This window comes from Papio anubis, unplaced genomic scaffold (assembly GCF_008728515.1).
Source record: "Papio anubis isolate 15944 unplaced genomic scaffold, Panubis1.0 scaffold674, whole genome shotgun sequence".
In the NCBI taxonomy this organism is placed as follows: domain Eukaryota; kingdom Metazoa; phylum Chordata; class Mammalia; order Primates; family Cercopithecidae; genus Papio; species Papio anubis.
Genome location: NW_022166963.1, coordinates 20,742 through 43,044, shown reverse-complemented (window position 1 = coordinate 43,044; position 22,303 = coordinate 20,742). Strand labels below are relative to the sequence as shown.

Below are 22,303 nucleotides of genomic sequence, written 5' to 3'. Positions count from 1 at the left end.
CACTCCATCCGAGTGAACACACGCGAGGCCGACAGAAAAAAAAAAAAAAAAAAAAACAACAAAAAAACAAATCAATATATGTAATTCATCACATAAACAGAACTAAAGACAAAAACCACATGGTTGTCTCAATAGAAGCAGAAAAGATCTTTCATAAAATTCAACATTCCTTCATGTTAAAAACTGTCAATAAACTAAGTATTGAAGGAAAAGACCTCAAAATAATAAGAGCCATAGATGACAGACCCACAGTCAGTATCATACTTAATGGTCAAAAGGTGGAAGGAGGTGGCCGGGCGCGGTGGCTCAAGCCTGTAATCCCAGCACTTTGGGAGGCCGAGACGGGCGGATCACAAGGTCAGGAGATCGAGACCATCCTGGCTAACCCGGTGAAACCCCGTCTCTACTAAAAAATACAAAAAACTAGCCGGGCGAGGTGGCGGGCGCCTGTAGTCCCAGCTACTCTGGAGGCTGAGGCAGGAGAATGGCGTGAACCCGGGAGGCGGAGCTTGCAGTGAGCTGAGATCCGGCCACTGCACTCCAGCCTGGGCGACAGAGCCAGACTCCGTCTCAAAAAAAAAAAAAAAGGTGGAAGGAATCAAGCAACTTGTAGCTGAGCTTTAATTGCTGCTATGTACTACCATCATTAACCACAAGGTGTTATTTAGTCAATGCTTGATGGACATGAGAATTTTTATAATATATATGTAAAATCTCACCCCATACATACACACAAAAACATGTACAGGTGAAATAAACTAAATGACATAAATTAATAAATGTATGTTTAATTCCCCAAGTCCATTTTCTTCTTCTTTTTATATATTTTTTCTTTTTTTAAATTTGTTAACTCCCTAAAGCAAGATAGTATCTATAAACAAACTAGGCTGCAAGGCTTTTATGAAATTTACTCATAATACACATAATTTAAATATTTTCCCCCCAATTTTTTCCTTAAAGCTTATTTAGCCTATTTCTCAAAGACAACTTCAAAATATATATTTTCCTCAAAGGATTCTAGGTTAACAGGCTAAGTTTTTTGTTTTGTTTTTTCCCAATTCCTATTATGCAGTTCTGCGATTCTACCCAAAATTTGACATTGTTTTCAAAGATTTGACTTTGTTTTTAAACGTAGCTTTATTCAAAGCAATGCACTGAAAATGTCTAGATGGGCTCTTTGCAGCTCCATAAACACTTACACTTGGTCCTGATCTTTTTATTAACTTTACATATGCAAGTATCCAAATTGCAGTGACAATTCTCTCTAGATCATAAAGGTATGGAAGAAACAGCCAGCAAGCACACTATATATGTATCTTACTACTCCTTGTTCAACTCACCCCCTCTTTGACCTCATTTCTTTGACTCTCTTCGTTCTTTTGTCTCCAGCCATTCTCAAATGTGCTAGGCTTGCTTCGCCTCAGAGCATATGCACATGCCATTCTTTCTGCTTCAAGTATTTTCCCCCTTGAATTCTGCATGGGGAATTTGCTCTTCATATTCTTTGGCTTTTCCCTCAAATACAACCTTCTTACTTACCAACCTTCCCTGACCAAATTATTTAAAACTGAGTTCACAAGTCTTATTGGTCCCCTTTGCTTCCTTTATTTTCTTCCTAGCACTTTCCACTTTGACACACCATATATTTTGTTTATTGTCTGGTTCTCCCGCTGAAATGTAAGCATCATGACAAGAGGGTTTTTCTCTTGTGCCTTTATTTTTTTCACTGTTCTAACAGCACTGCCCAGAGGAGTGACTGTCATAGAGAGGACACTCATTTAACACTTGAATGAATGAATGAATGAGACACAGGATCTGGGGAACAAAGCAAGTTAGAAACACCACTCTACCTCACCTAGAGTAGCACTCCCATTTTCCCAGGGCTCATGATCTGTCTCCTCAAATTGCTCATATGTGGAATGAATGATGACAAACTTATACGTGCCCTCCGCTCCAGAATCCCACAAATGAGCATGATTTTTTTTTTCTTCTGATGCAGGTGTTTTGGAACACACTTTACAGTGACCAAATAACATTTGTGAAGTGTCAGGGTGGAGAAGCAAATACAAAGTCTTCACTAAGTGGCCCTCTTTTTGAATGTTAACAGGGTCTGGTCCCAGGGATTTCTGCGTTCAAAGCCTTTCAGGGCAAGGCAGTTTGCTGTGGAGTACACTGTCCTATATACCTAACAGGCTACTAGGTTTCAGCTGGACAAAGTCCTTATAGAGCCGTGATTCTCGAGGGGTAGGGGGAGACACTTTTGTCATAACTAGAGTGGAGAGAGTGTGGTGTGCTACTGGCACTTAGTTGCTAGGGGTGCTCAATATCCTACAATTAGGGTCATTTTTACCAAGTAAAACTATAGGCAGGTAAGGTAGCCAGATGAAATACAGGGATTTCCAGTTAAATGTGAATCTTAGATGAACAACACTGTTACCTGAAACTCAAATTTAACTGTATTTTATCCGTGACCCTGCCTCCTGTAATGCACAGGACAGCCTCCTTCCCTCTCAACCAAGAATTATCCAGGCCCAAAATGTCAAGAGTGGAGGCTGAGAAACCCTGCCATACAGCAGTGGTTCTCAAGCCCTAGTTTGTTCCACAATTACCTTCAGGGTTGGTAAGCCCGATCACTGGGCACACCCTCAGTTTCTGATTCAGTGCCTGGAGTGGGGCCCCAAGAGTTGCAGTTCCATCAATTTCCCAGGTGAAGCTGCTGTTAGACTGGGGCCACATTTGAGAACCACTACCCTAGAAAGTCCCCATGCTCTCCTGATTAGAAGCGAGGAAAGTTTCCAAGGGAGGACGGGGGTGGGAGGACAAGGGAGAGTGGCGGGAAGAGCCGGCCCGCTGGGGTGGGAGACGTTATTTCGGCCGTTCTGGCCTCGCAGGCGTTTTCGGGATCCCTCTAGGCGCCGCGGAGGTCCCGGAGTCTCGATGGTCGCTCGGGCCGGGGCGTGGCCTGGTTCGGGGGCGTGGCGTGGAAGGCGGGCTGAGGTGCGGCGAGCGCTCTCGTGCCGGACGTTGCGCGGCCGCGACGCCCGACGCCAACGCAAGCGCAGCGCTCCGGTTCGGCGCGGCTCACGGTCCGGTTCGGGCTCGGGAGGCTCCGTCTGGGCCAGGGCAGGTAGGCATCATTGTGCTCGCGCCGCAGGCAGGGCTTAGCTTGAGTGCAGGAGCGGTTGGCCTTGATGTTGCGTTTTCTCAACGGCGTCCGAGGAGTTCGTCCTCCCTGCTCCGCGTCCACGGTGGGCTGGCGGGACCAGGACAGGAACAATGGGATTCCGAGGGCCGCAAGGGGGCGCTCCCTCTGCGGGTTGGGGTGCGAGGCCGGAGGCCGGGCCCTGCTGAGGGGGGGGCGGAGCAGGAGGCGGAGCGGGGTGGGTGGGGACCAGGGCGGGGTCGGGCTAAAGGGGGATGGATTAAGGGCGCGGTGGGAGGGACCAGGTCAGGCTCGGGCGGGGTGGGCGGGACTAATGGGGCGGGCGGCCTGAGGCTGGCGGCCGAGCTGCGAACGCCGCGTCAGGTCCCGGGGCGGGGCGGCTCCGCGCCGGGGCGCGCTGGGGACGGGTCGTTCTTAACTTTGCGTCCGCCTGGGAAGGCGCTGAGGTTTCTGAGGGTCTTTGTTTGCATTTCTTTCCCTTTTGCTGTTGAGATGAAGAGAGGGGAGGAAGTTCCTCCGTATCCCACAAAAGCCCTTCTGAGCTGTTAGGCTCCTGGCTGAGCTTTGGGGTGCTGATCTATAAAATGTCTTTTGAATAATGTTTATCTTGAAATAATTTCAGAATTTCAGAGTGTTAGAAAACAAACAAAAATTCCCATGTACGGTTCGCCCAGATTTCCTAGGGATTAACATCTTTTTTTACAGAACAGTCAACAAAACCAGGATATTAACACCTACAGGCCTTATTCAAATTTCTCTACTCTCTCCTATTTCCGTTTTGTAATTTAGGCGCCAAGACAGCATTGGGTTGTCCTGTCTTTCCTTGGAGAAATTTACATTTTAAACAGCAGCTCTCCCGCCTCCCAACCCCCTAGGGCCCTTTAGAGTGGCCTGGGGAGCTCCAGGTCTCACACCAAGGTGCTTTTTCTTGCCGAGTGGCCTGGACCAGTTTAGTTGAGAATGCCCAGTTGGACCTCAGGGCAGCTCGTGACCACCTCCTCCTCCCAGTGCTGCTCGTTCCTCCTCCCAGTGCTGCTGGGCTTGGTGAGTGGCACCTCTGTGCACCAGCCATAGGGTGCCAGAATCTAGGAGGCTTCCCTGATCAGCTTTCTCCCCTGCCCTACCCCCTCAACCAATTATCCAGACTTGATGGTTTCACATTTTGAGTCCTCCTTAGGTGTGTCCATTTCTCTCCATAGGCACCACCCTTTTGCCGTAGCCTTTTTGTCCGTCACCCTTCATCAGCGTTGGGGCCCTGCATACTCAGTTGTCCATACTGCAGCCAGAATAAGCTTGTTAACATGCACCCTTCATTCTGTTATGCTCTGCCTGTAATTTTTTTTTTTTTAAACTTCCCTCTGCTCTGATAAAGACAGGCCTCCTTAACAGAGCCTTCAAGTCTCTGCAGGGCTGGTCCAGCCTCTTGTACCGTCTCCCACAGATCCCCTACCCTGGCCGGACTGCTTTGCTTCTCCTGTGCTGTACCTTTTGCCTGGGGTGCTATTCCCTGCCTGCTGAGGGAGTTGTTACTCTTTCTGCAGCTCTCCATTAGGTTATCTTTTCCTCAGGGAGGTATTCTCTGACCTTCCTGACTAGGTCAGTTTCCGTTTTATGGGTTCTGATCAACACCTGCTTTCCTTCTTAGCCCTGTCATAGTTACAATTTTATGCATACATGCCTGGCACCCAGTATATACTTCAGATGTTTGCCAAAGGAATGAAAAGGTGATAGTGTGGCTGCCTAACAGCCTGTCTAGACATTATTCCCTTTGTGAGTTTGCTTGGTATGTGGGGGCACTGGCTACCGATGTCCCCTTCCTCTGTTGGTGGTCTCAGGCAGGGCAAGAAAGATGTAGGAGCCCCATGTGAGGGGATGGAGGGCCTGGGGAGCACAGTCTGCAGACTCCTGAAAGGTAGAATGGGTTTTTGCTGAGCTTCTTACCTATGTATCCCCCTCTGTCCTGGTTGAGTCCACTGTAGACTCTTCACTGACATATTTCCTATGCATGGTTTCAGAGACTCTTTTAGGAGTATATTTTAGTTAGGGTCAAGCATATATCAAGAGCTTCTGGTTCTTTTCTAAATAGTTGTCTCAAAGCCAGATAGTAAAGATGAAAATGAAAAGTCTGCGGCAGGTTGAGATGGATGGGATGCCCTGGAATGTGGCCATTTGGCTCTGTGGCATGATTAGTTTGGTTCAGCGAGTATTTATTGATATTGAGGGCCTGCTGCATGCCAGATGCCATGTTGCCTTCTTGGGATACAGAGGTGGGGTCGACCTGAAGATGGATTATTAATTTCAGTCTATTGTGGTGAAAGCTATGATAAGAGAAGACTTGATTGGAAGCCTGATGGATGAGAAGGACATTCCAGGGGATCCCATAGGCAGGGAATAGCACCCCAGGCAAAAGGCACAGCACAGAAGAAGAAAGCAGTCAGGCCAGAGTAGGGAACCTGAGGAAGACAGGATACAAGAAGAGACTGGACCAGCCCTCGAGAGTGGTCTGAACCTACAGGCGGAACTGGGTGGGGATAAGGCTAGGGACCGGGCTGTGAATGACTTTTGATTTTATTTCAGAGCTCGGTTGGATTGTGACCCAGGGCAAGCTCTTGGTAGGCTGTGAAGATGGGCTCATGCCCTAATGGCTGGAGGCTGTCAGTCTATATGTTAGCAAGTGGATGGGGCCAGCCTAAGGCACAGTGGAGGAAAAGGTGGTAAACTGCTGAGAGGTGGAGCAACTATGAAGTGGTAACACAAGTCAGGCTTCCTGACCCAAACCTGGCTGGACCTGGGGAAGAAGTCAGACTGTTTGAGTTTTATCAGTCATACTATGCATCCCTTAATGAAACATAATTTCTGCAGCAAAATGTGTGGATATTTATAGTAACAATTAGACTTTATGAAGAGCCTCAGGTCAGTCCAGGTTTTGCTGCCAAAGAGTTTGTTGCAAAGTTTTGAAAGAAATTTAGTTTTTAAAGCATATTTGGCTTTTGGAATTGTAGGTGAGGGGTTGTGGACCTGAAATTGTAGTTAACACTTGGGAAGCCAGGCCTGTGGTGTCTGCTTTACACACATTGACTCTTATTACTTTCACAATGCAATGAAGGTAGGTACCACGATGATACCATTTTACAGGTGAAAGACGAGGGCACCAGGAAGTCTCTTTGCTAAGTGACTTTCCAAAATCACACAGCTTGTCACTGGTGGCTCCATATTACACATTTTTCCTGGGCTACAGACTTGTGAAAGGGGGTCGGGAGAGATTGAGGGACTGAGGTCTTTCTTTCGCACCTCACACACCTGGCATCTGCCTGCAGCAAGCCTGCCTTAGTGCCAAGAAGGTCAGAGCAGAAGGGGAGCTGGAGCCCCACAGACATCACAGTCACACACTTGGATTTACTGAAGGCCCATGGGGACTCATGTCCGTGATTACTGGAGCTTATGATCTAATCAGGTGATGAGCTTTTCTCACAAGCCATAGAGGAATTTAAGTGTGATGTCATGCGGACCAGAGATGGTCAGAGGCCCTGTGTATGGATAAGTTGGGATGTGGGCTGGCTGGGCTTTGAAGAAATTCAGGTAAACGATTTTATAAGGATTTTAAAAAGAGATTCTTCATAAGGGACACAGACTGTTACATGGGGAGATGACCTAATTTTCTTCTAGCCGTGCAAGATGTGTGTGTTCTGAAACATCACAGATGAACATCTTTTGCTTGCGACTCCCTCATCACTGCAGAGCAGCATTCCCATCAGGCACTGACTGGGTCAGCTGGAGAGTATTTGTTCAGGTGTTTCTTTGCAAGTGCCCCCGTGCCTGTGTGTGTTTGTGTGAGTGTGTAAAATATACATACCAAAATATATAAAATGCACAGGAACAGTTTAAAGAATAATGAACAACTCTGAATATCCTACTCAGTTTAAGAAATTGAACCTTGGCCGGTCGCGGTGGCTCAAGCCTGTAATCCCAGCACTTTGGGAGGCCCAGACGAGCGGATCACGAGGTCAGGAGATCGGGACCATCCTGGCTAACACGGTGAAACCCCCCGTCTCTACTAAAAAATACAAAAACTAGCCGGGCGAGGTGGGGGCCCCTGTAGTCCCAGCTGCTTGGGAGGCTGAGGCAGGAGAATGGCGTAAACCTGGGAGGTGGAGCTTGCAGCGAGCCGAGATCCGGCCACTGCGCTCCAGCCTGGGCAACAGAGCGAGACTCCGTCTCAAAAAAAAAGAAATCGAACCTTATGAAAACTTTATTTTTTATTTCCATAAGTTTTTGGGGAACAGGTGGTATTTGGTTACATGATTTTTTTTTTTTTTTTGAGACAGAGTCTCTCTCTGTTGCCCTGGCTGGAGTGCAATGGCACGATCTTGGCTCACTGCAAGCTCCGCCTCCCGGGTTCACGCCATTCTCCTGCCTCAGCCTCCCGAGTAGCTGGGACTACAGGCGCCCGCCGCCACACCTGGCTAATTTTTCGTATTTTTAGTAGAGATCCGTGTTAGCCAGGATGGTCTAGATCTGACCTCATGATCCGCCCGCCTCGACCTCCCAAAGTGCGGGATTACAGGCATGAGCCACCGCGCCCGGCCATGAGTAAGTTTTTTAGTTGTGATTTGTGAGATTTTGGTGCACACATCACCCAAGCGGTATATACTGAACCCAATTTATAGCCATGTCCTTCTCATCCTTTCCCCTGGAGTCACCAACGTCCATTGTATCATTCTTTACCTTTGCATCCTCTTAGCTTAGCTCCCACTTACGAGTGAGAACGTATGATGTTTGGTTTTCCATTCCTGAGTTACTTCACTTAGAATAATGGTTTTCATTTCCATCCAGGTTGCTGTGAATGCCATTAATTCATTCCTTTTTATGACTGAGTAGTATTCTGTCTTATGTACATACCACAGTTTCTTTATCCACTCATTGATTGATTGGCATTTGGGATGGTTCCATATTTTTGAATTGTGCTGCTATAAACATGCGTGTGCAAGTATCTTTTCTCATATAATGACTTCTTTTCCTCTGAGTAGATACCCAGTAGTGGCATTGCCAGATCAAATGGTAGTTGTACTTTTCGTTCTTTAAGGAATCTGCACGCTGTATTCCATAGTGGTTGTACTAGTTTACATCCCCACCAGCAGTGCAGAATATTCCCTTTTCATTGCATCCTGGCCAACATCTGTTATTTTTTGATTTTTTTGATTATGGCCATTCTTGTGTGAGGAAGATGGTATCGCATTGTGGTTTTGATTTGCATTTCCCTGATCATTAGTGATGTTGAGCATGTTTTTCATATGTTCGTTGGCCATTTGTGTAAATTCTTTTGAGAATTGTCCTTAACCCACTTTTTGAGGGGATTTTTTTTTCTTGCTAATTTGTTTGAGTTCATTGTAGATTCTGTATAGTAGTCCTTTTTATTCTATTTATTTTGAACTTACTAGATATACACAATTTAAAAATTACTATATTTTCCTGATTAGGCAAATCTTTTCTCACTGTAAAATGACCCTCTTTCTCTGATTTTTTTGTTTTTATTGTACTTCATTTTTATATTTTTAATTGTAAAAAACATACAGTTTACCATTTTAACCATTTAAGTGTACAGTTTAGTAGTACTAAGGATAATCACATTATTGTGCAGCCAATCTCCAGGAACTTTTTTATCTTGCAAAACTGAAACTATACCCATTAAACATTGACTTGCCGTTTCTCCTCCACAACTTCTGTTTATCTGCATTCTACTTTCTGTTTCTCAGTTTTGACTACTTTAATTACCTCATGTAAGTGAAATTAAACACTGTTTCTCTTTTTGTAGTTGGCTTATTTCACTTACTATAATGTCCTCAAGGTTTATTTATGTTGTAGCCTGTAACAGGATTTCCTTCATTTTAAGGCTGAGTAATATTCCATTGCATCTATCAATTCCATTCATTCATCAATTGACACTTGAGTTGCTTCTGTCTCTTGGCTATTGTGAATAGTGCTCCTTTGAAAATGCACTATAGGCCAGACGCAGTGACTCACGCCTATAATCCCATCACTTTGGGAGGCCTGAGGTGGGCGGATCCCGAAATCAGGAGATCGAGACCATCCTGGCTAAAACGGTGAAACCCCGTCTCTACTAAAAATACAAAAAATTACCCGGGGATGGTGGCAAGAACCTGTAGTCCCAGCTACTCAGGAGGCTGAGGCAAGAGAATCACTTGAACCTGGGAGGCGGAGGTTGCAGTGAGATGAGATCACGCCACTGCACTCAAGCCTGGGCAACAGAGACTCCATCTCAAAAAAAAAAAAAGCGCTATAGACATAGATTTCTGAGTTCCTGCTTTCAGTTCATTTGTTCAACATAGTATTGGAAGTCTTAGAGCAATTACTGAGAAAAGTAAAAGCCGTCCAAATTGGAAAGCAGTAATTACAACTATCTGTGTTTGCAGATGACATGATCTCATATGTAGGAAACTCTAAAGATTCCACAATTGCAGAATTGCAGCAATTTATATTTGCAGCAAAATGCACAGCAAATTGTATTTGCTGAATACAGCACAGTTGCAGGATACAAAATAAACATGCAAAAATCAGTTGCAGCCAGGCACAGTGCCTCAAACCTACAATCCCGGCATTTTGGGAGGCCAAGGCAGGCAGATTACTTGAGCCCAAGAGTTTGAGACCAGCCTGGGCAACATGGAGAAACCCCATCTCTACAAAACATAGAAAAATTAGCTGGCATGGTGGCATGTGCCTGTAGTTCCAGCTACTTAGGAGGCTGAGGTGGCAGGATCACCTGAGCCTGGAGTGGTAGAGGCTGCAGTGAGCCCTGATTGTGAAGTGGGGTCACTTGTCTTGGGAAATACCCAAGGTTCGTTGTCTCACGCTAAGGAAAACGAAGATGTAGACGCACAAGGTGTGCATTTAAGAGCAGAAAGTTTAATAGGCAAGATAAACAAGAGCAAAGCTCCCCCATATAGAGGGACAGAGGTTCCAGATGGATCTCCCTGTTCACAGTGGGATGTATTTGACTTTATAGAGGGGCTTAAGAAGGTGGTGTCTAATTTACATAGGGCCTCGGGGATTGGTTGGGCCAGGTGTGCCACTTACCCACAAAGAGGCTGGCCATCTCACCCTAATCTTTTATTATGCAGATGGCGTCTCGGCCTTGCCGGGGGGGCTGTGACACCCACACATGTGACTTTGACAAAGAGAAGGGAGGAGAAAACTTCCACGCTGGATATACCTGGCTTCTGGCACACCTGCAGGCATTCACCTATGCAAGCTTCCAGCTTGCTTATCTGTGCTTGAGGCTTGATTTTTCAGGCTGCTTTTTGTTAGAAAAGAAAGGATTTGGGGGCTGCTTTTTATTAAAAGAAAAACCTTACTGAGGACTTCTGTACCCTCACTAACTGCTTGAGTAATTTATTTTTAACTCCTAAATCAATTGTCCCACCGTATTCCAGGCTGGTCAACAGAGTGAGACCCTGTCTTTTTAAAAAAAAAAAAAAAAAAAAAAAATTGTGGTTTTTTTAAATATGAAAAAAAAAAAAGTTTAAAAGAAAATGTAGAAATTACCACACTTTTTCCATAGTGGGTGCATTATTTTTAAATGCTATCAACAGTGTACAAAGGTTCTAATTTTTCTGTTTTTTTGTTTTTTTGAGGTGGAGTCTCGCTCTGTCACCCAGGCTGGAGTGAGTGGCACGATCTCGGCTCACTGCAAGCTCCGCCTCCCGGGTTCACGCCATTCTCCTGCCTCAGCCTCCCAAGTAGCTGGGACTACAGGCACCTGCCCACCATGTCTGGCTAATTGTTTGTATTTTTAGGAGAGACGGGGTTTCACTGTGTCAGCCAGGATGGTCTCGAGCTCCTGACCTCCTGATCCGCCCGCCTCAGCCTCCTAAAGTGCTGGGACTACAGGCGTGAGCCACCACATCCGGCCCAAAGGTTCTAATTTTTCTACATTCTTGCTGATACCATTCTCTGTTTTCTTGATAGTGTCCAGCGTAATGGGTGTAATGTGATATCTCATGGTTTTGATTTGTATTTCCCTTATAAGTATGACTTTTAAAACTTTTCTTAGGTAGTTTAGTTTTTATTCTTATTTGTTGTATTTGGTTCTTTTTAAGTGTGCTTGACCTTTTTTTTTCATTTCAGATTTTATGTTTCTTGTTCATATTGTTTCTTACAATATATTAAACATATATATTTTGTATTCTATGATAATTATGACATTTATAGTCCGTGGGTCTGATTATGCTGTCCATTGTTTCTGCTGACTCCCATTCATGGTGCTTTATTTCCTTGTTTACTGTTTTATTTCCTTGTTTACTTTGACTTTTTTTTTTCCATAATGTGAATTCATCTTTGGAACTGTTGTCAGTGGAACTCTTCAATGTTTTTGTTGGGGATATATTCCTCCAGAGAGGTTTTATCTGTTTTCACTATTCCTGGGGAAGCACTGCTAATGAAGGGGACTTTGGGTTAAAATTTTTGCTTGAGGTTATTGAGCCCATTGAGCAGTATCAGTTGGCCTCATAAACCTTCATAGTTACAGATTCTTCGGAGACACTCCCCCCCTGACTTTTATCCAGTGGTATGGCTAAGCATCTTTATTTTCTGGTCTCTTCTTCAGAGTTGGGTTACTTTTCATTTATCTTTGTCTCTTGGGTGCAGCCCTTTGGTAGGCCCTTTGTGCAGGCCTATTTTCCTAGCCCTTTGTGCTGGCCTGCCTTTAGTTTCCTCTAGTTTTTATACTCCATATAGTTCAGAATAGGAGGATTAATGTCACCACAATTCATGAGAACGCCTCAGAGTGAAAGCTAACTGAAGACTCCCTTGCTCCTTAGACTCCCTTGCTCCTTAGACTCCCTTGCTCCTTAGGGCTGCCAGATTGATTTTGCTTTTTGACCCAGTGAGATTCCATATTTTCTTGTCAGGTCAGTGCAGCACTTAAAATTTTATCCAGCTCTTTTAAGTTTTCATCAGGAGAGTTTTTTTGGGGTCTGTGGTCTGCCATACTTCTGGAAATGGAATTTAGGCGTCTCATTTGATGGGTGTCTTTCCTACTTCCCCTTACTCCTGAGAGCCACCTTGAGGCAGAAGCAAGGGGCCCATAGGAGTGGAGGTCACTGATTGCAGGAGTTACATGTTCTCTTATCTTCTGTGTCGGCAGAACCCAGGCCAGGATCCACCCCCCAGGACGTGCCAGCCACGGTTACTGCCTGACCACAAAAGCTTGAGAGTGAACCTACAGAGACTAGAAATTGGGTAGTTGGGGAGAGGAAGGTAGAATAACATCAGGAGGAAAAGATATTTGTCATCCTTTCTGGAGCGCTAAGGGGGCATAGGAGGTGTGTTGGGGCAAGATTGATTGTATGTATGTGCATGCATAACTCTTAGAATTGGCTGCAAAGGGGCAGATGGAGTCAGAATTTGCTGAGTGTGGTTTGCTTTTATGGGTTTGTAGGTAGACAGTTCAGTGAGCTTCCTGGCAGACTGGCAGGGTAGAAGTTCATTGGCGAGGCTGGGCTTAAAAGCTGCCTGAGATAGCATGGGGAGTCTGTGGGATTAGTCCTTTGGTAAGGGCTCTGGCCACACAACATTGAAATTGTATTTTCAGGTGACCAGGACAACCAGTTGATGATGGGGTCATTTGGGCCATGGTTTGCGTGTAGGGTACTAAACAACTCCTAACACTCTTTTTCCTGGCCAAATAGCATTTTCACTTTATCACTGTCTATGTGCCTTGTGGTTCGGGAGCTGTTGGTTGGCCCCTGAGAACAGCCCACTGAGCTGGTGGATGGAGGAGAAAAGGCTGGAGGCATTAATGTTCCCCTGCTCTGTCCCTGTTATGGGAGGAAATGGACTCGAGGAGCTACTTTACTGAGTATTTTTGCATTCAAGGCCCTGGGCTCTGTAGTTGAGTCTTAAGGATAGGGGCAAGTGACCCTTTGATGGTACCTGCCTGAAACGGTCTCAGCTAGGGGATAGCAGAGGGGGCAGAGACCTGCTATGTCTAATATGTTAAAGAAAATTAGGAAGCAGACCTGGGGAAGATTAGGAAGATGATGCTGAAGGTTTTATTTTAGCCTTCAGGAGAGGCCTTTGGATTCTCATAGAAAAAAATAACATTCTCAAGTCCTCTCCTGACGGTACTGGCCCAGCTCTTGTGTCCGCTGGACCCTGTAAGCAAGCACTGTGTGTATATATAATGTAGATCAGACCCAGCTACTATGTAAGTGTTGTATGTACAGTTGTGATCAGGCTCAGCCTCCCTCTGAGTGTGCTTTGGATATATAGTGGAGATCAGACCGAGACTAGAGCAGATAGTATTCATGAAATGGTCTCACAAACAATAAAAGGAGACTGGTTTGTGAAGGGCGTGCTCTGAGTAGCTGACAAAGGGAGCCTTGGCTGAGTTATCGAGAACTGGTCAGAAGCAGTGTGACTGAGCTGACTTCAGGGCCAGGTGGGGCTTCATTTGGTGGGGGTAAGGTAGAAATTAAAATGAATTTTAGACAAGTAAGGCCATATTCACCTGAATGGTGCTGACACTTGTTCTTTGTATTTGGCATTTTTATGGAAGGGTTACATATGCATATGTCAAGCCACCGTGAATGCGATGACTGCAGGTACAAAAGGACCTATGTGTGTTGCATTGATGATGACTTGTGTCACAAAGACTGATACTATTGGTGACGTAATTTTTCAAAATGGTCAACAAGCGTTGGTAAAGTTCTGATAAAAAGATCTTCGTTTTCTCTACTATTAGTATGTTTACTGTACTATATTAAAATTGTGCAAAAGGTGTTTTATATTTATGTAAATCTGAGTTTGGTTCTAAGCCCAAGTTAAATCATTGCACATAGGTTTTGGTAGGACAGATGGAAGTTGTGAGGGTATGAGACAGGTGTGGTTGTGGGACTGACCCACACGTGTGGGATCGCTGTAACCCTTTCCACCCCTTCTGCCATTGTGACAACCAACCTTCTCCCCCAACAAATTTTAAAGCACCTTCTGGGTGCTCTGCTTCCTCCCTCCACTAACCGCTGCTGTTCTGGGTCTGCAGGGAGACCGAGAAGGATGTGACGCCAGGCGGGAGAGCTGTTGAAGACGTGCAGAGTGGGGTTGTTGGTCTATTCTTGCTGTTGTAAGAGTGGCCCAGAGTGAGTTGTCCAGACACATTAAAATGCATAGAAAGGTTAACATCTTAAAATGAGAAGTTAACTTGAATCAGCTGTCCAGGTGGTTTGCCGGCAATCACACCATTTTGAAAATATTGGCATGGGGTCCCTGTGGTGCTGAGATATTTCCATAGCCTGAATCCTTGTGGAACTCACATCATCATTGTGTGCAAATGCAAATCCCCTACTCCGATAATTAATTTCTGTGAGCTCTGGATAAACAGGGATGCCTCCTGACTTCTGTTTGCATTTCCCCCCAGTATTACTGCATTTTATCAGTTTGTTGACAGGGTCAGGGTGACTGGTTTTCCATTAAATTTTTCAAGCGTGACTGTCTAATATCCTGGAAAACTAAGTAGATGCCCTTGGACACTAACACTTGCCAAATCTGTTGTGATTTTGTTCTGCATCGCTAGGCAAGTCACTTCTTTCCAGGCCTCAGTTTCCTCAATGGTTAAATGGGGGTTATTACAACCTCAAGAAGTTATGAAGGGAATTAAATGCATTGACATCGGTAAAAATGCTTAAAACAGTACTCCACACTTAAATGCTCACTTGCTAAAAGGGTTTCTAATGTCTTTACTCCAAAATATTTCAAACATACAGAAAATACAGAGAAAAATATATCAATATCCATGTCCCCACCTCCCAGATTTAACACATTAACACATTTTACCATATTTGATTCAGATTTTTTTTTTAATATGGAGCACTTACGAATTTTCATGTCATCTTTGTGGACAGGCTATGCTAATCTCGGTATTGGTCCAGTTTTAGTACATGTGCTGCCGAAGTGAGCACTCAGATTGTGTAAAAAGAACTAACAGATCTGGTGGGCCTTTCTCTCCCCGCGACCCCATCTCATCTTCCACTTCCTCACTCCAGTTTCCCTCCCTCCCCTGTGGGTACCCCCTTCTGTGAAGAGCTAGCGTGTAGCTTTCCAGTTCTGGTTTTATACTCCTATCCTGCACATAGTATCTGTTGACAACACAGGGAATTTCTTGTGGGTATTTGTAGTTACATAAGTGGTGTTCTACACTTTCTCTCTGCAGCTTTGTTTCATTAAGTGTTGTTTTCAGGATCCTTATGCTTTCTTGGTTGTTCATTTGTTTAAACTTCTATATAATATAATTATATTCATCTCCCAGTTGGTAGTCTTTTAGGTTTTTCTGATGTTTAGCTGTTACGGACAGTGCAGCGGGATGTTCTACTGGCATCTATTAGTAGAAGCCGGGGATGCCATAAACATCCTAGAATGCAGTGGAAGGCCCTCTGCCACGCCACAAGCAAAGACTCATGTAGCCCCAAATGTCATCTACTTTAGAATGTATTTTGGTGTGAGTTTTGAGATGAAGGATTTGTTCTTTTTCCCTCTGAATAACCAGTCGACCCACACACTGTTAAGGTAGTGAATTTTAAGTCAGAGATATTTTTCCCTTAAATGGTAGAAAAGATCCTGTTGCCTTGCTTCTTAAGATACAATTTTTTTAAATTGACCTTTCTTGTCTTACAGGTTCTTAGACTCTGTGAGTAAAGACAGCTTCGTCTTCCCAGTTCATCATGGCTTCAACATCCAGGTAGGAGTGCTGTTTGATCAAACGTTTTATTGAAGAATTTATTCCCCTATGTTTTTGAAAGGCCACGTCCATGACATTTTTAGCTCTTGGCCTCAGTATAACAGTTGGTGTCCAGGAAGTATAAAGGAAGAAGGGCGAGGAGATGGGAGAAGAATGGGGAAAACGGGAAAAGGCCGATGGTTGTGTGGTATGGGTGTGGTCATGTACCACTAATGTGTACACTCGATAGAAAACCATGACTTCACTTTCCTCATCTTTCAAGATAAAGACACCAGATGGTTACTCCTGGGGCCACCTCAGTCCCTGCAGGCTTTCTCATGCCCGGGGTTTGAACAGTCATGTGCAGAAGTTGTTTGAGGGTTTGGGGGTGAGGAGGAGCTTGGGCAGTCAAAACTGGTAGAGACCTTGAGCTTGCAGCCCTGGATCTACCCCTGTGAACTGGGTGAGGCCAGGTCAGGAGAGTGTGAAGATGGCTGCTGTCCAAGGCCCATGAGAAGGGCTTTGAATTTCCTTTCCCTTCAAACTGGTCTCTTGTCCTGGCCCATGCAGAGGGGGAATGAGTGAATACCTCACCTCGTGGAGGTGAGCATGGCGGCTGACAGTCAGTCTCCAGGCAGTGAGGTTAGAGTGAATTTCTAATGCAGCCTGAACTCCAGAGTCCATGGGCAGGTCTGTGCTGATGTCACCTCTGTGGTAAATCCTGTTGCCTTCCTTTGGGATGGAGGGTCCTCACGTGGAGGTTGGGGTCTGCAAAGGGGCACAGGGAAGCTGCAGGGACCTCTGTGCCTACCCTCCCTGCTGAGTCCATTCTCACAGCCAGGGCGATGTGTTTACAGCCTAGATGTGACTCCTCACTGCCCTGTTCCATGGTTTACCCCCACCCTTGGGGCTACCTATGGTAGCTGAACACTGGAAGTCCTGGCCAGGGCCTGTGGAGTCCTGTGGGGCTAGTTCTCTCTGGCTCTGCTCTGCTCTCTTGTCCTCATTGCACCTGCAGCCTCGCTGACCTCCTTGCCGTTCTGCAGATGTCGAATCCCTTCAGTGTCAGGGCCGTGTGCCTGTGGTCCTTTCTGTCTGCCTGGGACATCTTGTCTCCAGCTGTCTGCAGGGCTCATTCTCTCATCTCCTTCAGGCCTCCCACCCTGTGAGCCTTCTCTCACCATTCTGTCCAAAATAGCACCCCTGGCTCTACCCCTTTGTTGCATTGTCCCTTATCTGGGACGGCATTCGGCATTCGTTGCTACCTGACACCGTCCTGCATAGCTACTTGTTTGTTGATCTGTTGTCTGACTCCTCCAGTTAGAAATAAAGTGCTGTGCAGGTTGGGAGTGGAGTTTTCCCGTTGCCAGCCCCTGAGCAGCACCTGCTCACAGTCTGTGCTCAAATGCAAGTACAGAGAGTCTCCCACTTAGCATGGTTCAACTTAAGATGGTGTAAAAGCCAGATACATTCTGTGGGAACTTTGGGTATCCATACAGTCACTCTGTTTTTCACTTTCAGTCCAGTAGTCAATAAATTATATGAGCTATTTAATACTTAATTATAAAATAGGCTTTGTGTTAGATGACTTTTTTCCCCAACTATAGGGTAATGTAAATGTTCTGAGCATGTTTAAGGTAGGCTAGGCTAAGCTACGATGTTTGGTAGGTTAGGTGTATTAAATGCATTTTCGACTTATGACGTTTTTAACTCATGAGGGGTTTATTGGGATGTAACCTGATTGTAAGTCAAATTGGGATGTAACCTGATTGTAAGTCGAGGAGCACCTGTATCACTCACCATCCATTTGGTTCCTGTGTCCCCAGGGCCAGAGAGTATCCGGAGTTTCCATGTTTTCCAAATTGATTTGGCTTCTGAATTGCAGTTAGCATACAGTAGGATAGCTGCAAGGGAGCTATCTGAAAATCCACATCTGCTCAGTTCTTGAGTTTGGGTAGTGAGAGTTCAAGTAGGGAGAGTTTGAGAATTTGGGGAATGAGGGAAACTTCCATTTGTCAATAAGAGAGGGAAGGTATAGTAAGACAAATGTAATTGCGGAGCTCCTAGGGCTTTTGAGTCTGAGGGGACAGGAGTGGGTGTCACTCCAGCTGACCAGGGCTCCCTGTTGCCAGTTTCTGTTATCTGGAGTGATGACAGCAGCATCTGGATTCATCACTAAAGAGGATCCTCTGTTTTAGAACACATCATTTAAGAAGGAAAGGAAGTAGGTAAGACCTCTTTATTCTGTCTCCCATTGTCAAAATACTTCTGCACTTAAAAGCATCATCTGTGGGCTGGGTGCCATGGCTTACGCCTGTAATCCCAGCACTTTGGGAGACTGAGGCGGGCGGATCACGAGGTCAGGAGATCAAGACCATCCTGACTAACATGGTGAAACCCCATCTCTACTAAAAATAAAAAAAGTTAGCGTGGCGTGGTGGCATGCACCTATAGTCCCAGGTACTCGGGAGGCTGAGGCAGGAGAATCGCTTGAACCTGGGAGGTGGAGGTTGCAGTGAGTTGAGATCGCACCCCTGCACTCCAGCCTGGGTGACAGAGTATAACACCGTTTCAAAAAAAAAATAACAAAAAGCAGAATCTGTGTTTAGCTGGAAAATTTACTTACTGAATGCTGTGCCTTGTGGTGCCAGATCTGTGAAGCCATTCAAATGAAAGTGTTTTATAGAGAGAGCGTCCTCCTCTTTTCTGCTGAAGCACTGGCTTTTTGGCGTGGCCTCTTCCTGATTCTGTTTCCTGTCGTAACAGAGATGTCATTGCTGGGAGAGGTATCCACTCAAAGGTGAAGTCTGCAAAGCTGCTCGAGGTTCTGAATGCTATGGAGGAGGAAGAGTCCAACAGCAACAGGGAAGAGATTTTCATTGCACCTCCCGACAATGCTGCGGGGGAATTCACTGATGAGGACTCAGGTGATGAAGACAGCCAGCGAGGTGCTCACCTGCCTGGCAGTGTGCTGCATGCTTCAGTCCTGTGTGAGGACTCTGGCACCGGCGAGGATAATGACGACCTGGAGCTGCAGCCGGCCAAGAAGAGGCAGAAAGCAGTTGTGAAACCTCAGCGCATTTGGACAAAAAGAGATATTCGTCCAGACTTTGGCAGTTGGACGGCATCAGATCCTCATATTGAGGATCTGAAAAGCCAAGAGCTGAGTCCTGTGGGCCTTTTTGAGTTGTTTTTTGATGAAGGAACAATTAATTTCATTGTTAATGAAACCAATCGTTATGCTTGGCAGAAAAATGTCAACCTGAGTCTTACGGCTCAGGAATTGAAGTGTGTTTTGGGCATTTTGATTTTAAGTGGGTACATCTCTTACCCAAGGAGAAGGATGTTCTGGGAAACCTCTCCTGATTCACATCATCATCTTGTGGCCGATGCAATTAGAAGGGATAGATTCGAACTAATCTTCTCATACTTACATTTTGCAGATAACAACGAACTTGATGCAGGTGATAGGTTTGCCAAGGTCAGACCTCTCATCATCCGGATGAACTGCAATTTCCAGAAGCACGCACCCTTGGAAGAGTTCTACAGCTTTGGCGAGTCTATGTGTGAGTACTTTGGGCACCGGGGGTCCAAGCAGCTGCACAGGGGGAAGCCGGTGCGACTTGGCTACAAGATTTGGTGTGGGACGACCAGCAGAGGCTACTTGGTGTGGTTCGAGCCCTCACAGGGCACACTTTTTACCAAGCCAGACAGGAGCCTGGATCTAGGAGGCAGTATGGTAATAAAATTTGTGGATGCGCTTCAGGAGCGTGGTTTTCTGCCATATCACATATTTTTTGACAAGGTTTTTACAAGTGTTAAACTGATGTCCATTTTGAGGAAAAAGGGGGTGAAGGCCACAGGAACTGTTCGTGAGTATAGGACTGAGCGATGTCCCCTAAAAGACCCCAAAGAACTGAAAAAAATGAAGAGGGGTTCATTTGATTACAAAGTCGATGAGAGTGAGGAGATCATCGTGTGCCGCTGGCACGATAGCAGCGTGGTCAACATCTGCTCCAATGCCGTGGGCATAGAACCAGTGAGGCTGACCAGTCGTCACTCTGGAGCAACTAAAACGCGGACTCAGGTCCACCAGCCATCACTGGTGAAGCTGTATCAGGAGAAGGTGGGCGGTGTTGGTAGGATGGACCAGAATATTGCCAAGTACAAGGTGAAGATCCGAGGCATGAAGTGGTACTCAAGCTTTATTGGCTATGTCATTGATGCTGCCCTCAACAATGCATGGCAGCTGCACAGGATCTGCTGCCAGGATGCCCAGGTGGACCTCCTTGCCTTCCGGAGATACGTCGCCTGTGTGTACCTGGAGAGCAATGCTGACACGACCTCTCAAGGAAGGCGAAGCAGGCGGTTGGAGACTGAGAGCCGCTTTGATATGGTTGGACACTGGATTATCCACCAGGACAAGAGGACCCGATGTGCCCTCTGCCACTCACAGACCAACACCCGGTGCGAGAAGTGCCAGAAGGGTGTCCATGCCAAGTGCTTCAGGGAGTACCACATCCGGTGACATCAGGAGACATACTTTTTTGGTTTATAATGAGATGTTCACAGTTAAATACAGATAGCAGTTGATTACTTCTGTTTTGTGTTGGAAAAAAGACCTGAATTTCTGATGACTTGGTTTTCTCTTTTCTCCCTACCCACAATTGTTATCTTTTTTATTGTGTTCTATTATGCCTACATGTGATATCAATTAATATTTATATTCATTTATATTTATATTTTTGAACTTATTTATTTAAAGTTGTGGGACCACTTTTTATTCAGATAAAAGTTGTGCTTTGGGGTATATTTGAATCCTAGGAAGAAGAATCAAAGGAAAACTTGCAAGAACAGTAAGAAGACTTGACCATTGCATGCCATGGTTTATAATCTAAGATAGGCAATAGTGTATAAATATCATGTAAATGTGATGGATTTCTTAATCCTATTTATTTCATATTAATCTAAGGTTATCAAACTTTCCAAGGATAGATAATCTGCCTTGTATTTAGTCAGAGGGCTAGAGTTTCAGAGTTCATATTTTCTTGATAAAAATATTTTCCTAATACACATATATCAATGTGGGATTCATTTTATAAAAAATTATTTTTTTAATTTTTGTGGGTACATAGTAGGTGTGTATTTTTATGGGTTATGTGAGATATTTTGATACAGACATGCAATGTGGAAAAACCACATCAGGGTAAATGGGCTATCCATCCTGTCAAACATCTGTCCTTTGTGTTACAAACCAATTATACTGCTAGTTATTTTAAAATGTACAATTAAATTATTTTTAACTATATTCACCCTGTTGTGCTAGCAAATACTAGGTCTTACTCATTCTTTCTATTTTTTCATACCCATTAACTATTGCCACTCTCCCCCACCCCCTAACCACCCTTGCCAAGCTCTGGTAACCTTCTTTCTACTCTGTATGTCCATGAATTCAATTGTTTTCATTTTTAGCTCCCACAAATAAGTGAGAACATCTGAAGTTTGCCTTTCTTTGCTTGGCTTATTTCACTTAACATAATGACCTCCACTCCCATTCATGTTGTTGCAAATGACTGAATATCATTTTTTTTGTGGCTAAATATTAATAATACTTCATTGTGTATATGTACATTTTCTTTATCCATTCTTCTGTTGATGGTCACTTAGGTTGCTCCCAAATCATGACTGTTGTGAATAGTGCAGAAGATAAACATTGGAGTTCAGATCTTTCTTCAGTATACTGATTTTTTTTCTTTTGGGTGTGTACTTAGGAATGGGATTCCTGAATAATATGGTAGCTCTATTTTAGTTTTTGAGGAACCTTCAAACTGTTCTCCATACAGGTTGTACTAATTTACATTCCCACCAACAGTATTCGAGGGTTCCCTTTTCTCCACATCCTTGCCAGCATTTGTTATTGTCTGTCTTTTGGATTAAAGCCATTTTTACCGGGATGAGGTATCTCAATGTAGTTTTGACTTGCATTTTTCTGTTGATCAGTGATGTTGAGTACCTTTTTGTATACCTGTTTGCCATATGTACTTTTTGTTTTTGTTTTGAGATGGAGTTGCCTTGTCACCCAGGCTGGAGTGCAGTGATACGTGATCTCGGCTCACTGCATCCTCTGTCTCCTGAACTCAAGTGATTCTCCTGCCTCAGCCTCCCAAGTAGCTGGGATTATAAGCACCCACCACCACACCCAGCTAATTTTTCTATTTTTAGTAGAGATGGTGTTTCACCATGTTGGTCAGGCTGGTCGTGAACTCTTGAGCTCAAGTGATTTGTCCACCTCAGCCTCCCAACGTACGTCTTTTTTTTCTTTTTTTAAATTATACTTTAAGTTCTGGGGTACATGTGCAGAATATGCAGTTTTTGTTACATAGGTATACACATGCCATGGTGGCTTGTTGCAC

The 22,303-nt window shown here is 44.9% G+C and overlaps 1 protein-coding gene and 1 non-coding gene across 6 annotated transcripts; one reads left to right on the top strand and one right to left on the bottom strand.

Annotated features, from left to right (window-relative positions):
• Positions 1-174: 174 nt before the first annotated feature.
• On the top strand, positions 175-21,198 carry LOC101021923 (piggyBac transposable element-derived protein 2). Of its 5 annotated transcripts, XM_031662496.1 has the most exons (6): positions 179-278; positions 589-3,127; positions 14,220-14,316; positions 15,848-15,911; positions 18,023-18,118; positions 18,657-21,198. In XM_031662496.1, the coding sequence occupies exon 6, from the start codon at positions 18,727-18,729 to the stop codon at positions 20,416-20,418; it is 1,692 nt and encodes a 563-aa protein (XP_031518356.1). In that variant the 5' UTR covers positions 179-278; positions 589-3,127; positions 14,220-14,316; positions 15,848-15,911; positions 18,023-18,118; positions 18,657-18,726; the 3' UTR covers positions 20,419-21,198. The 5 variants fall into 5 exon arrangements, with proteins under 5 accessions (XP_031518354.1, XP_031518353.1, XP_031518357.1 ...); XM_031662494.1 differs by lacking the exon at positions 18,023-18,118 and having other exon boundaries at positions 175-278; XM_031662493.1 differs by lacking the exons at positions 14,220-14,316; positions 18,023-18,118 and having other exon boundaries at positions 176-278.
• On the bottom strand, positions 15,033-15,135 carry LOC116273432. The gene has a single exon (XR_004181761.1). It is a non-coding gene; the product is annotated as a U6 spliceosomal RNA (small nuclear RNA).
• Positions 21,199-22,303: the final 1,105 nt, after the last annotated feature.